Source organism: Anopheles merus, chromosome X, assembly GCF_017562075.2.
Source record: "Anopheles merus strain MAF chromosome X, AmerM5.1, whole genome shotgun sequence".
NCBI lineage: Eukaryota > Metazoa > Arthropoda > Insecta > Diptera > Culicidae > Anopheles > Anopheles merus.
The window spans coordinates 18,432,285-18,446,292 of NC_054081.1; the positions used below are offsets into that span (position 1 = coordinate 18,432,285).

The window sequence follows — 14,008 nt, forward strand, 5'->3', positions numbered from 1 at the left end:
TGCCCTTCAATTGCGATTGCAAAACGAGGTGACGCGAGCTGGAGACCCTTTCCCCCCTCCAAATATGCTGCTGCCCACTGGTGAACGCACTTACACTGACCACAGCGTGCAATATTTTTCACATTTGTACACCATTTCACTGCCACGCCAACTGACCCGAATTAGATGGCTCGGCGACCGGGATGGCTTTACTGGAGGAAATACTCCAAAATTGCACTAATCGTTTCGCACGGGCAAATCGGTTGTCGCACTGGTAGGTGAGCGAAGTAAATATTTTACTTCTTGTTTTTATTACACTCCCTTGCGTGGGGTCGCTCCACAACCTCTCACCGTTGTTTACTGTGCTAAATGTCAACGCAACTCCCCGCACCGCCTACTTTGCCAGCCGTACCCGTGCGATCCAAGCCATCCATTCGCTGAAATATCATTCGAAAACGGGACGCTCTCTTGCAACGAGGGAAGAACTCTGCATCCGAGGTACTTGGTGGTTAGTTGCTGGCAAGAGCAGCACTGCGATCGCAAACTGCTTTTTTTGACTATCCTCTTCGGCTTGCTCCGTTATGTTAGTTCCACCGCAGTTCTACTCTTAACTTGACGCTTTTCCGAACTAATGACGATTTCACTACCACGGAGCTTAACTTTGAACAAGCGAACAGACGAGTGACACGCACGACAAGTTTGGAGGGTAATATGCTGGGCTGGTATTTTGCGTTGCCCGTTCAATTTCTTTCACCCTTCCTTTTTTTGTTGTGGACAACACTGTTGAAGCGGGGGGTGACAACCTTTCCGAGCAAGCATATTTGACGTTTCGTTTAACGGGAGGTTGTTCCATGAAGGCAAGGTGGAATATATAATGAGGTGTAGTTATAGCGCTTTTGGCGATCCCCCCCCTGGGCACCGATTTTGACAGATGGTTTTCCGCTTGTATATGTATTGATGGATTGTTTACGTTTGCATGGTCAATATTTGGTGGAGATCAATTGGGTGAATATTTTAGTTTATTAGAACACAGCCCGTGATTAAAATGGAAATTTTCCTTCGAGAACTAGAAGCGTTCGCCAAACGCGGAAAACTAACTGTCAGTTTTTTCGTTGATTCTTCTTCCACCTAGCTGTCAAAACGGGCTTATAACTTGACCTGATATCTTTACGGTCCTTGCATGAAGGCATGATGGCGGTTGGTATAGCATCAGCAGATCTATGTTTTTATATTTAGCTGAAATGCGAACAAAGCCTCTAAAGAAATCGTAGATAATCCTGCAATCATATGTGCTCCTCCGATTTATCATATATATTCAAAATATCGCAATAAATCAAACAACATCATTTGGAGACGAGCTGTCATTTCTGAAACTGATCTAAAGCAAACTTGACCTAAAAATCTGCTCGGTTCTGTCAATGTTCTGTCATCATGCGCAGCCACAAGAAAACGTGTTTTTGTTGATTGTAACTGCTCAGGACCGCATTGTAACTGCAATTGTAAAGTTTAGTTGGATACATTAAAACTTCCTTTCCGTAACGCAATGATTCAAACGAAGAAACGTTCAGTTTCCTCATCAGAAACTGGTGGCTCGGAGAAATCGGTGAAAAAAGTGAAAAAGGAAGCAGGCAGTAAGCCGGCGGCGACAAAACGAAGGCAAAAGTACAGAAAAAGGATGGCTTCGTAAAGCCGAGCGTCGGCAAAACGGCCGGCAAGTTTCAGAAGAAAACCAGCCCCGGTGGGAAGCCATTCGAACATGAGGATATAAAAACGTTCGTCCCAACACGCCCGAATCGAAGAAGGAGTACTGGAATGGATTAAAGGCGAAGCAGAAGGAGCTTCGCCAGCAGCGGCGGCAGAACAAATCGAAGGAACTGTATGAGCTGAGCGTAAGTGCGAAGAAAATATACGAGAAGCTGAAGCGCAAGACGGCCGAAGGGAAGGAAGAGCTGGTGCAAAAGCTACACGAGCTGCTAGGGAAGGAGAACGCTTACGCCAAGGTAGCCACCTCACACGATACGGCCCGTGTGCTCCAGTGCATGATCAAGAATGCGTCGGAAGAGATCAGGGACCAGATTGCGACCAGTCTGCTGCCGTCCGTGGCCGTTCTGGCAACGTCAAAGTATGGCCACCATTGCGTTACCAGTCTGTTCAAGCACGGTTCGAAACAGCTGTGCGCGCGTGTTGTGAACGAGATCATTAAGGACGTCGTGAAGTTGGTGAATCACACGTTTTCCAGCTCGATCGTTGACGCTGCGTACAACGAGTACGCTACGGTCGAACAGCGATCATTCATGCGGCAACCATTCTACTCGGAACTGTACAGGCTAGACAAGGATCGTACGGTGCAGACGATGAAGGACTGCTGGACGACAAACGCTTACATGAAGTCGAGCGTGCTGAGCACGGTTAAGGACCACTTGGTGCAGGCTGCCAACAAGCGGCTCACGGACAACAGCCTGCTCCATGCACTGTTGGCCGAGTTCCTCGAGGAAGCCGGCACGACGGAACGTTCGGAGGTGATGGAACTGTACCTACCGCTGTTGGCATCGATTTCAAGCACACGGGACGGAACCGGTGCAGCGATATGCTGCTTCCTGCACTCGGCCGTGAAGGATCGTCGGTCCGCCCTGAGAGCGATGAAGCCGTACATCGAGAAACTGTCTATTCATGAGCATGGCCATCGGTTGGTCATGTGTGTACTAAACTGCTACGACGATACGGTTACGCTGGGCAAGCAGGTCATCAGCCCATCCTGGAACAGATAGAGACGATTGTTGGAAGTGGCGAATGGGGGCGCAAGGTGGTCGGATGGATTTTCTCTCCGGACGACAAGGATTTGCTACACCCGACCCAGATCGATCTGCTGAACGGGTATCTGGAGTACAGCAAGAAAGATAAAGACCTTCGTCGCAAGGAGGTGTTTGCTGTCGCCAAGGAAGCCTTCTGCAAGCAGCTGGAAAGCAACGCCAGCTTTTGGCTGCGAGGTGGTCATACAGCCCTCCTGACAGCAGCCATACTAAAGAACTGTAAGTCGAAGTGCATCCGGTGTGCAGCTGAATGAAGCATATTTTTCTAACCATCTAAACCGTCTTACTCCACAGACCAGGGCGAGGAGTTGGGTAGACTGCATCGAGCTCTGGCGAAGGTTGTTTGCGATCCCGATTGGAAGGTGCACGAGAATGAAATCAATCTCGATGGGTCAATTCTTTCGATCGAGGTGGACAAAAAAACGAAGGAAAACCTTAAACCGAACGCTGGTATAGTACGCAAGATAAAGAAATTTAAAAAGAGCCCATTCGAGGAGGAAAAAGTAAGTTGGAGGTTTCATTTTATTGCTTTTCTGATTAATCTTTTACGTAAACGTGCTCTATAACAGATTCATAATATTCTTACGTTGATGCTGATGGTTTGTTTCTCTCGTTTTGCAGGCAGCGGCTCGCGAGAAGCAGTTGGCCGCTAATCCACTCATAAACGGTATCGAACATGCCGGCATACATATTGCGCTGAAGAAAATGATCAAACTAGATCAGGAGAAGCGACAGCTTGCCGGTGACGATGTTTCACAGTTCGGTCTCGCAATCGTGGAGGAACTGGCCGTCGAGCAGCTGTCCGCGTGGATCACCCAAAATCGGCCCTCATTTCTGCTGTTGCTTATATTCGAAAATTCAACCGAAGAAGTGCAGCAAATGTTGAGAAAGAAAGTGGTGCCGATGACAAAAGAACTAAAATCACAGAAGCATACGGGCGGTAAACTGCTGGCCGAGAAGCTCAAGCTGTAGAAGTGTGCGAAACCCGACACAGCATAAAACGAAATACAGAAACAAATATATCAATGAGAAGTAACTAAAAAGATGCATGTTCTTGGTTTGTTTAGTGTTGTTTTGCTCCATTGCAAATTATCGTGTGCGGCTTAAGCATAATGAAACAAAGAAAAGCAAAATCAATGTCTATTTTAACCGAAGAATCAAATGAACGCCCGAATCCGTATCCACAATGTCGGACATATCTCCCACTTTCAGTGCAAATGCAGCATCTTCGAACGGTTTCTGCATCATGCCACGCTTAAACATGCCCAAATCGCCTCCCCGCTTAGCCGAACTGCAGTCCGAATACCGCTGCGCCAGCTCCTGTAGTGTGGCTTCATTGGACTGAATTTTCTTGCGGTAGGACTCGAGTATTTCTAACGCTTCCTCCTTGCTGCGCGTAATGTTCTCCTCCCTCCACGAGCTCGGCCGGCGGGACTTGTTATGCTTCACGAGCAAATGTGCACACTGCACCTCATGCGGTTCCTGTCGTGTTGGTCGAAGGAAAACGTGTCAGGTATTGTAGAAACTGTGCCAGGCATTCAAGAAACAACGATCTGTGCACTTACGTTCGTATTAGCCGGTTCTGCGGGAGCTGTGGGAGGATCCCACTGGGACTCTTTGGTGTAAACATTAAGGTAGTAAGTCATGCCTGTGGAAAATAATGTAATGCAGTGAGATGTGCATGATTTGCTGGGTTTCGCTCTGTTGCTTACCTGTGGAACGGCTGGTACGCTTTTCCCATCCTTCTGGGACTGTTTCCTGACCATCGGACATCTTTACACCGGGGAAATTGAACTGGTGACTTTCAGAGCACAGATACACAAATTTGTGCAAACTGACGTGTTGGAATGAGTCGCGTGTTGTTTAGGGCTGTCGGTGGAAAGTTATTTATGTGATAATGCGGTAATTTTCCAAAGTTTTCCAGCTTCCTGCCAAGGATGCGTGCAGCTGCAACAACAATTTTGACAAGTCGGATGCCAGTATTCCCGATGAACAAACGCGGATATTTCAATACCGAAGGGACGAAGATCGACATCGCCGCACGGGCTATTCTAAAAGTAGCTCAATTTTGTAAAATGAGCTACTTGCCCCGCGCAAAATTTCGGAATTTTGCGGAAGAGTCAACTTATCCTGTTTTTTTAAGTAAGATAATTACCAGGGCCGGTCTGGTACAGTAGTCAACTCGTATGACTTAACAACATGCCCGCCATGCGTTTAAGCCCTGAAAGAAACGTGTAGGAACATGTAGGACTGACTACAGGTATTCCCCGATATAGGGTAACTGTACCAGTTTTCGGCAGGCTAGTGCAGCAGTTTCACAAAAATTGCTCACTCATCAATATTTTTCATTATTTTTCTTGAAAGTGTTGTTATTCTGGTGATAAACTATCATAGTATGTTACAATATTTTATTTGCCGTTTCAAAGCCCTTTTTTCATAAATATTCGTGAAAATGCAAACATTGATTTTGCTCCTATTTTCGGCAGTTTGTTCCTATTTTCGGCAGGCTGTGTTCCTATTTTCGGCAGCGCGAATACGGGTCAGAAAATGTTTGTATCAATGTGAATATGTACAAAAAAATGTTTAAAGCAATTTAACACTCTTACTTTCCTAAGATTGGTGTTAAAATGCACTTTAATTATCAATTTTATGTTGCTTATTTTGGCCCGTTTTGACAGCCATTTTGATGCGACGTTTAAACAGAGCAGCCATTGACAGTTTGATGGTTATAGCGTACGGTGCGAACTGGCTTACAAATATTTATTTTTCTCTTAAGTTAGTGCATTGTTTGTCGTAAAATTGGTGATATTTGGTACAAGAAAGGTCATATTATGTGTCGATATACGCATTGTAGTGTTCTGATCAATTTTTAAAGAAATATTCAGCCAAATCCAACGTTGTGTTATTGTTCCGAGTTTCGGCAGCAGCCCACAACATTGAGCTGTCAAAAATGTACCTATTTTCGGCAGCATTTAAAGTGAAAAATAACCTGTTTATCGTGATTTTGAAATTCCGAACAAGTTAGAATAAATTAAATAAGCATAAAATCTTTAATATACACCACTTTTTCATTGTTTTACTGTTCTGATTAATCTTAATCATAAAACCTGCCGAACGATTGGCTGACACCAAAGCTGCCGAAAAAAGCACAATTTATTTGATATTTTGTAAAATACGTAATGAAATGGTGTGAAACTTCGTATGTGAATATCAAATAAGTACACTTTCACTACAAAATTGTATTTTGTGAAATTTTTTACCGCATTTGTGCAGAATTTCACGTTTTTAGTTACCCTGCCAAAAATAGGTACACTGCCGAAAACTGGTACAGTTACCCTACGCTATTAACGCGGACCGGAGGCAATAGCGTAACTCGAATATTAGCGTAAGTCGAATTTTGAGATATTCAGTCAAATTATAGCTAATTTTCGTATAATCTTGCTTGAAGTGGTAGGTTTTAGCCACTAAATTAGTTACATGATCTGATTTTAACTGAAGATTACAATTTTATTCCTTTTGAAATGGGGTAAAAGTAAGGCTCAGCCCTCTACGTTACGCTAGCGTTACGCGTAGTACTTTTGAAACAATTAAAATATTAAAATGGTCATACATTTCTTAACCTACTATTGGTGTAAAACTATGATATTGAAACTATAATCAATGTGCAAATTTATTTATTGACCTAATTCATCGCCTTATAATAGAGCCTTTAAACTAAATGTAATTATGATTTCAAATGGCGAGAAACGTAGATTTCATAGACAATAAATACTTACTTACTTATCCGGCACTACAACCGCTTTGCGGTCTTGGCCTGCCTCAGGAGTGTCCGAAACCGCTCACGGTCTCGCGCCTTCGTCTGCCAGTCCGTTATCCCGGCCTTAATGGCGGACGCCTCCACGCCATCTTGCCACCTCAATTTGGGCCTACCACGCCTCCTCTGTCCTTGTGGACGGCCTAAAAAGACTTTACGGGCTGGGTCGTCCGTTTCCATGCGTATAACATGGCCAGCCCACCGGAGCCTGGCGAGCTTTATACGCTGTACGACAGTGAGGTCGCCGTACATCTCGTATAGCTCGTCATTATAGCGGCTCCTCCATTGTCCTTCCACACATACGGGGCCAAGTATCCTTCTGAGCATCTTCCTCTCGAACGCGGCTAAGAGGGTTTCGTCAGATTTGGACAGTGTCCATGTCTCAGAGGCGTATGTGAGTACTGGTACTATATAGGTACTATATAGTCCCAGCTTCGTCCGTCGCGACAGGTTCTTTGAGGTGAACTGATTTTTCAGGCTGTAGAATGACCGGTTGGCAGCCAGCATCCTTGCGCGCAACTCAGCTTCCATGCTGTTGTCGTTGCTGACCTTTGACCCAAGATAGGTGAATTGTAGGACGACTTCAAAAGTGCGTTCACCTATCTGCACGTCACGCCTACGTAGATTCTGATTATTTGTTGGTGGGCCCGCTGATGTTGCCACCATCAGTTTGGTCTTTGCCTCGTTTATCTGCAATCCGAGGCTCTCTGCCGCCTGCTCGATCCCTTGGTAGGCTTCTGCTATAAATACATGTCATATATTTAACTTAATTAAATATATTTTACATATTGTTTTATTTTCTACATTCGGAAATGTTGCTCCAATTTGAAGCTTCAAGAGTTATTTAGAACTTTTATTGAATATTTTTCATAGACTATGTATATTCCCAAATAGCCAGAATTGCTTAAGCAGCTCATTTTGGCACGCTAAAGATCGCTGCTCTAATTCGCCTTTTGCAGTAGATAAACAGCATCAAAGTTCTATGTGGGTCTTTCAAACAGCGCCTAAGCAGCTTCCTTATGCCACGATGCCAGGGATTATTTTCTTTGTATTTTATTTACAAGCAAGCGTCGTTGATGAAATAAACAACAAGATTTGTTTCGTTTAAACACATATGTATTTTTAAATCTTTTGTATTGATGAATTACACAAAATTTTACACAATTTACTGATAATTCACAATCACTTCACTCAATATTCATTCTTGTGCAGCAGCAATGAGATTATTGCCGGCGTCCGTCTTTGACACTTTGACAAGAGCCATCTCGTACCGATGTCATGCATTAAAAAGCTATAAAGTTCCACCAAGTTCATTACCCTTTCTTAACAAGCCTTCAAGATCCATCATGAACCCTACACATAGTGCTAATCAGCCGCAAAGTTCCAAAGAGTACCATGTGCCTGTTAAAAAGCTCCATAGTTCCGCAAAGTACCGTCTATCTCTTAATCAGCCACAAAGCATCGACATCGATTTTTCGTTAAACAGCCTCAAATCAGCTATAGAGTTCAAGCTGGTTATTTGGGATTACTTGTGTTTCAGAATTAAATTTCCTTGATATTGGTTAATGTTAAAACATAAAACTTTTATTTTCATCGCATTTCTAAATATTTTTTATTTGAAAAATAGACTCTGGTCGGTCGCGTAGATGACAAAATTATAATAAAAATGTTACTTGGAATGTTTTAAGGCATGTAACGTAGAGAGCTGAGCCTTACTTTTTACCAAATGTAGATAAGAGAAGAATCTAGGTCCAAGAATAAGTCTTTAGGTATTTTCGCAGATCGAAAGAATTATCCCTCACCCCCTCCCGCTTGGCTGCGGCCCGTGAGAATATTTTCAACCGTAATCCGGCCCGCGACCCTAAACTAGTTTGACATCACTGGCGTACAGCGAAATCGCGTAAATCGGGTATGGCGTATATCGGGGAATATCTATACTCAAGTGCCACAAATCCACTAAGCGTCCATTAAATGGGTTCTAGACGACTCAAGCTCTCTTTCTAAACGGAATATAGAAAAAGTTCGTTTAGCAGACGGTGAACGACTCATGCATTATCCAAATAGCAAAAACGCTAGTGTCGTCATCTGTTGGTGGGATACTCAAGCAGTGAAGCGCGCCTTCCTTGCTTTAAGAGCTTCATCCTTCCCTCTGTACTGTTACAGGGTTTCTCAAGCCAGCTCAAAATCGCAACACTATTTTTCGAACACGTTAAACGATTGTCAATATCGTACATAAAATTCGAATCCGTAAACTCTTTTCAATTTGGTAATACTAGGTTTTGAACGCGTAAAATCCCAACTTGAATCTGGAAAATGTATAATGGGTGACAAGACAGCCTGGCTTGAGAAGCCCTGTATATCCCTACCAGCATTAAACGGCTTTGAAGCATTCAGAAGGCATTTAAGGCCTTAGTCGCCTTAGAAGGCGAATAAACCCAAGTAGCACAATCCTGTTAAGAAACCGTTAGAAGTATGCCTAAAAGTATTACTTTTAGCTTTCCATACAGCAGTAATTGCAGGGCTTAAACCACTGCGTAACGCTTTCCTGGCTTCGTTAAAATTTTGCCGGTATTTTTAACGAAAAATATCAAACTCAACGAACAAATCGACAGAGATGGCTGTATTGCTCTGTCTCATTCTATATGCATTTTCTAGATCTTCGTTAAGTTACAACAGAAGGTGTTAATAGTTCATGGAAGAAATGCATAAATTCACCACAATTACTTTTATTCGACATTTCATCCCCAAATAGCCAGCTTGAACTCCATAGCTGATTTGGGGCTGTTTAGCGAAAAATCGGTCCGATGTCGTACTTTGTGGCTGATTAAGAGATGAAACGGTACTTGGTGGAACCATAAAGCTTTTTAACAAGCACACGGTACCCTTTGGAACTTTGCGGCTGATTAGTATTATCTGCAGGGTTGACGATCGAACTTTAAGGCTTTTTAATAACGCGTACCGAACTTGGTGGAACTTCATAGCTATTTAAGACTGAAAGACGGTACTCTATGGAACTTTGCTGGCAAACTGACCAAAATATTATCATCTGTCAAATGACGGCGTCGTAAATCACCTGAGTGAAAAATTATTAACGGAATACACAAACAAACATGTTTTCGCGCGTTTTAAAAAGATCTGGAAAAATATATCGAAAACGCGACAGTATAAAGCGGTCATTATTTAATGTGAACAACTCCGTTGGGAGTGAAATATTTGGTACTACAGGTTTGTCGCGTTAGAACAGAATATAGATACATATTCTAAAAGCATATTTTTCTTTTTTGTTAGGGATAATTACTGCTGCAGATGTTCAATCTTCTGATAGTTCAGATTCTGAAGATGAATACGGGGCTGTAACAACGGATTCTAATGAGTTTGACACTATGGACTTTGAAGAAGGAATGCAATTTTGGGCTTTATACACCAACCAAACACATCAATCCATAAACATGATGTTAAAGTTATTAAAATCAAATATCGACTCAGTAAACCTTCCAGAAAATGCTAGAACGCTGCTTCGTACAAAGAGGACTCCGGCGGAAATAACAAAGATTGATGGAGGTCAATTTTGGTATAATGGAATCCAAAAATGTCTTTCATCCTTCTTTGGTAAGATAATATATCTTTTTTGGTTATAATCAATATCTAACTCTAAAATTTAGTAAACAGGGACCACCATTCGAAACACTGTCGCTCAATTTATTTGTGGATGGTTTACCTCTTTACAAAAGTAGCAGTCTCCAGTTTTGGCCGATTCTCTTCAATATACATGATATGCCCAATGTTCGTCCAATGATTGCTGGGATTTTTTGCGGCAATACCAAGCCGGGAAATGCGGATGAATATTTGAAGAATTGGTTGAAGAATTAAAGATAATATTGGTGAAAGGAACAACCATCAATGGTGTAACCATTGCAATCAAACTTCGAGCAGTTATAGCTGATTCTCCAGCTAGATGTTTTCTAAAAGGTAACAAAATAACAAAGCTAACATGAATTTTAGGTTTAAATATCATCAATCAATATTTATCATTACAGGAGTGACAAATTTCAATGGATATAATAGTTGCTTGAAATGCACATGCCACGGAGAATACAACCATGATTCACATACTGTTATTTTAAAGGGGTGAATCATAAAATGCGCACAGATAAGAATTTCCGAGCTAAAGCATATAGACAACATCAGAAGAAATGTAGCCCATTGCTTGAAATTCCATTTTTGAATATGATTCGAGACATAATTGTATCAGATAGGTTACACCTGATAGATTTGGGAGTGCAGCGAAGATTGCTTCTAGGTTGGAGAGATGGTACACTAGGATTGCATGCAAAATTATCAGCTTCTGCCATCAGTGAAATTTCGGAATTGTTGCAACGCATCAAACTTCCATCAGAAATACACAGACCATTTAGAGGTCTGAACGTACTAAAATATTGGAAAGCAACAGAATTTAGTTCATTCTTGCATTATGCCGGAATAGTAGTGCTTAAAGATGTTTTACCGGATTATGTATATAACCACTTCTTGCTACTGTTTTGCTCTATTACAATGCTATCAACAAACGTGTATAAAAATAATTGGCATGTTGCAAACGAAATGTTAAAAGAATTCGTTGTCCAGTACAGTAATGTTTATGGAGACAAATTTCTCACAAGTAATGTGCACAATCTTTTACATGTGTACGATGAAGTGTTTTTTTTCGGACCGTTAATTACTTTGTCAACTTACCCGTTTGAAAATTTGTTACAAGTTCTGAAAAACCTACTACGTGGTCGACGACAAGAGCTTCAACAAATTATAAACAGATTATCGGAGCTGGAAAATTTTTATCAGTACAAAGGAGAAACACAAAACACTAATAGCATAGATTTTAAAATGCAAGACAACGATCGCGATGGTTGGGTATTGACGAAACAGAAAAAAATTGTCCGGTTCATTAAATTAGATTCTAATTCTTCCTCTTTACATAGCTTTCATGGCAGAGAAGTCCTGAAGCAATGGGATTATTTTGAATACCCTATCAAATCATCTGCTTTAAATATTTATGCTGGGAAATTATCAACTTTGTCAGGGGCGGAAACTACGTTCAATTTTCACGATATCAAATGCAAGATAGTTGCAGTACAAACCAGGACACCCGATCTTTATGTTTTTATTCCTTTAATTAATACATTGAAATAATAAATTCACATAGTTTATTGTTATACAACAAAACAATGAATTCAAACAGATTCGAACTTGTGCTGTGTACTTTTTCGCAATCCCTTCGAATAAGCTCGTTTTGTTGCATTTTTGAGCTTTTTCATAAAAAAACGAGCCAAAACTTTATCGGTGACCACAGCCTCTTCTGTGCTGCCATGAAGTCTAAATAATTCAAGAATATTTTTATGTGTCATCATAGGAACTTTTTCTTTTCCCTTACCTATGCCGGTCCAACTACAGAGGGTCAAAAATTTTTTTGAAAAAATTAGATCCAAAATTTCTATCATCCTATTTTCGGGGGTGATTTCCCATATGTTATGTTCTAACCATGACGAAACTTCATTGAAATAATCTGGTTGGGCCAAGTTTGATTCTAAAATTGACAGCTCTTCTATGCTACTGACCACTTGAAATCCTATGTCATTTCTCTTGCGACGCATGGATACCGGAATAACTGTTTTATCTAGAAGAATATCCAATTTCGCCAAAACTGTAGACATTGCTCTTTCTAATTTTCCAATCGTTCGTCAATACTAGGAGAAAGTTCAGGTGTGGTAATCACTGTTTTGTCTGCAAGAATATTTATTTTGATAATACAATAAACAAAGTATTTTCTAATCTATCCAAGCGATCATTCGTACTGAGATTTGCAGGTTCCGAATCGTGTAGTTTAAGTTGGTCAACTTCACTGCTAGTTTCATCCTTTTCCAAATATTCCTCTTCCTCAAATTCTATTGAATTGTCTTCATTCAAGCATTCTATGGCCTCGTTACTCTCTTCTTTTGGCTGTTCCTCAACTAACATTTGTTGAAATCTGTTGTCTGGTTTGAAAGCATGTTGCTTCGTCTTTCTAGGTTTGTATAACTTTTCTTCGTGCACAACACTACAATCCGTTGATGAAACCAAACACATATCCTGTATAATGCGATTAGCTTGTGCGATTGTTTCCAGTCCTGTACGTTTTATCTTGCACATTATTCTCTCCCATGAATTAGAAGGCATGCTTGAATCATCTAGTAAAAGCGCGTTTAAACTATCGGCTCGCCGGACGTTTGGCCACATAAGGTAATTTATCCCTTTGCTTGTTCCTTGAATCCATGTTTCAGGGACGGCCAACAGCTCCTTGTGGCCTCTACCATCTACAGTTTCAACGATGTTAAAAGGCATTTTCCAGACTATATTTATGATGATGGAAATAGATACGTATGCCTGGAAAAGTCATCAATTGGAATTAGATATGCAACAAAATACAAAAAAAATCTTTCGTTCAACCTCACCGTAGATTTTCTGCTGCCTTTCTGCCCTGTGTGTTCTGCCTGAATGGTACGGGTTGTCGTTTGGAAATACATTGTTGGTTTTGTTCCAGGAATTTCTGAGACTCAGCGAATATCTGCAGTTTGTCTATGTGGTTGCAATGTTGTGATGATTTCGGATGGGTGAATTTATTTTTATAGCTATTTGATGTTACATCGAGACATCAGGGCAAATAGCTAACATAGGAAAGGGAAATGACATAGACACGGAGGTCGACTGTTCAAAACTCACTAATAAAGACAAATAACACTAAATTCTAACTATAACTATAACACACACATCAAACTAACTTAACACATTAAGCATATACAGCACATACATACAATGAATATCAGAAGAAAGCTCACATCAACCCAACACACCAACACATTCACACAATCCATGCCTGACAAGTGTGATAGCGCGCCTTTTTTTTTGAGGTTATGTAGTCTTACTTGACAACAAAACGCTAAGGCAAATTTTCTTGCAAATCCATGACACGAAGCTGCTTAACAGCTTTTTGAAAGTCCTGTCTGGAACTTTGATGCTGTTTATCTACTGCAAAAGGCGAATTAGAGCAGCGATCTTTAGCGTGCCAAAATGAGCTGCTTAAGCAATTCTGGCTATTTGGGTTGTACCGATGTCATGCATTAAAAAGCTATGAAGTTCCACCAAGTTCAGTACCCTTTCTTAACAAGCCTTCAAGTTCCACCATGAACCCTACACAAAGTGCTAATCAGCCGCAAAGTTCCAAAAAGTACCATGTGCCTGTTAAAAAGCTCCATAGTTCCGCAAAGTACCGTCTGTCTCTTAATCAGCCACAAAGTACGACATCGGAACGATTTTTCGTTAAACAGCCCTAAATCAGCTATAAAGTACGAGCTGGCTATTTGGGCAACTTACGTGG

At 41.3% G+C, this 14,008-nt stretch overlaps 2 protein-coding genes and 1 pseudogene across 2 annotated transcripts; 1 reads left to right on the top strand and 2 right to left on the bottom strand.

Moving 5' to 3' along the window:
- Positions 1–1,413: 1,413 nt before the first annotated feature.
- LOC121595807 (protein penguin-like) lies at positions 1,414–3,761 on the top strand. Its single transcript, XM_041920048.1, is given in 6 exon segments — positions 1,414–1,616; positions 1,685–1,756; positions 1,759–2,724; positions 2,727–3,008; positions 3,084–3,292; positions 3,411–3,761. Coding segments are annotated over 6 exon segments (1,974 nt in total). The 5' UTR covers positions 1,414–1,522.
- A 153-nt stretch (positions 3,762–3,914) lies between these two features.
- Positions 3,915–4,787, bottom strand: LOC121595802 (putative peptidyl-prolyl cis-trans isomerase dodo). Its single transcript, XM_041920035.1, has 3 exons — positions 4,502–4,787; positions 4,355–4,437; positions 3,915–4,271 (listed from the first exon to the last, which is right to left on the bottom strand). The coding sequence occupies exons 1-3, from the start codon at positions 4,560–4,562 to the stop codon at positions 3,930–3,932; spliced, it is 486 nt and encodes a 161-aa protein (XP_041775969.1). The 5' UTR covers positions 4,563–4,787; the 3' UTR covers positions 3,915–3,929.
- A 7,004-nt stretch (positions 4,788–11,791) lies between these two features.
- LOC121591556 lies at positions 11,792–13,683 on the bottom strand (annotated as a pseudogene).
- Positions 13,684–14,008: the final 325 nt, after the last annotated feature.

What these genes read in the sequence shown, in the direction of transcription:
- LOC121595802 (XM_041920035.1), bottom strand. Translation starts at nt 4,562, where the DNA reads ATGTCCGATGGTCAGGAAACAGTCCCAGAAGGATGGGAAAAGCGTACC. An exon ending in GCGTACCAGCCGTTCCACAG is followed by an intron (nt 4,438 to 4,501) that starts GTAAGCAACAGA and finishes TATTTTCCACAG; the next exon opens with GCATGACTTACTACCTTAAT. An exon ending in CAGAACCGGCTAATACGAAC is followed by an intron (nt 4,272 to 4,354) that starts GTAAGTGCACAG and finishes CCAACACGACAG; the next exon opens with GAACCGCATGAGGTGCAGTG.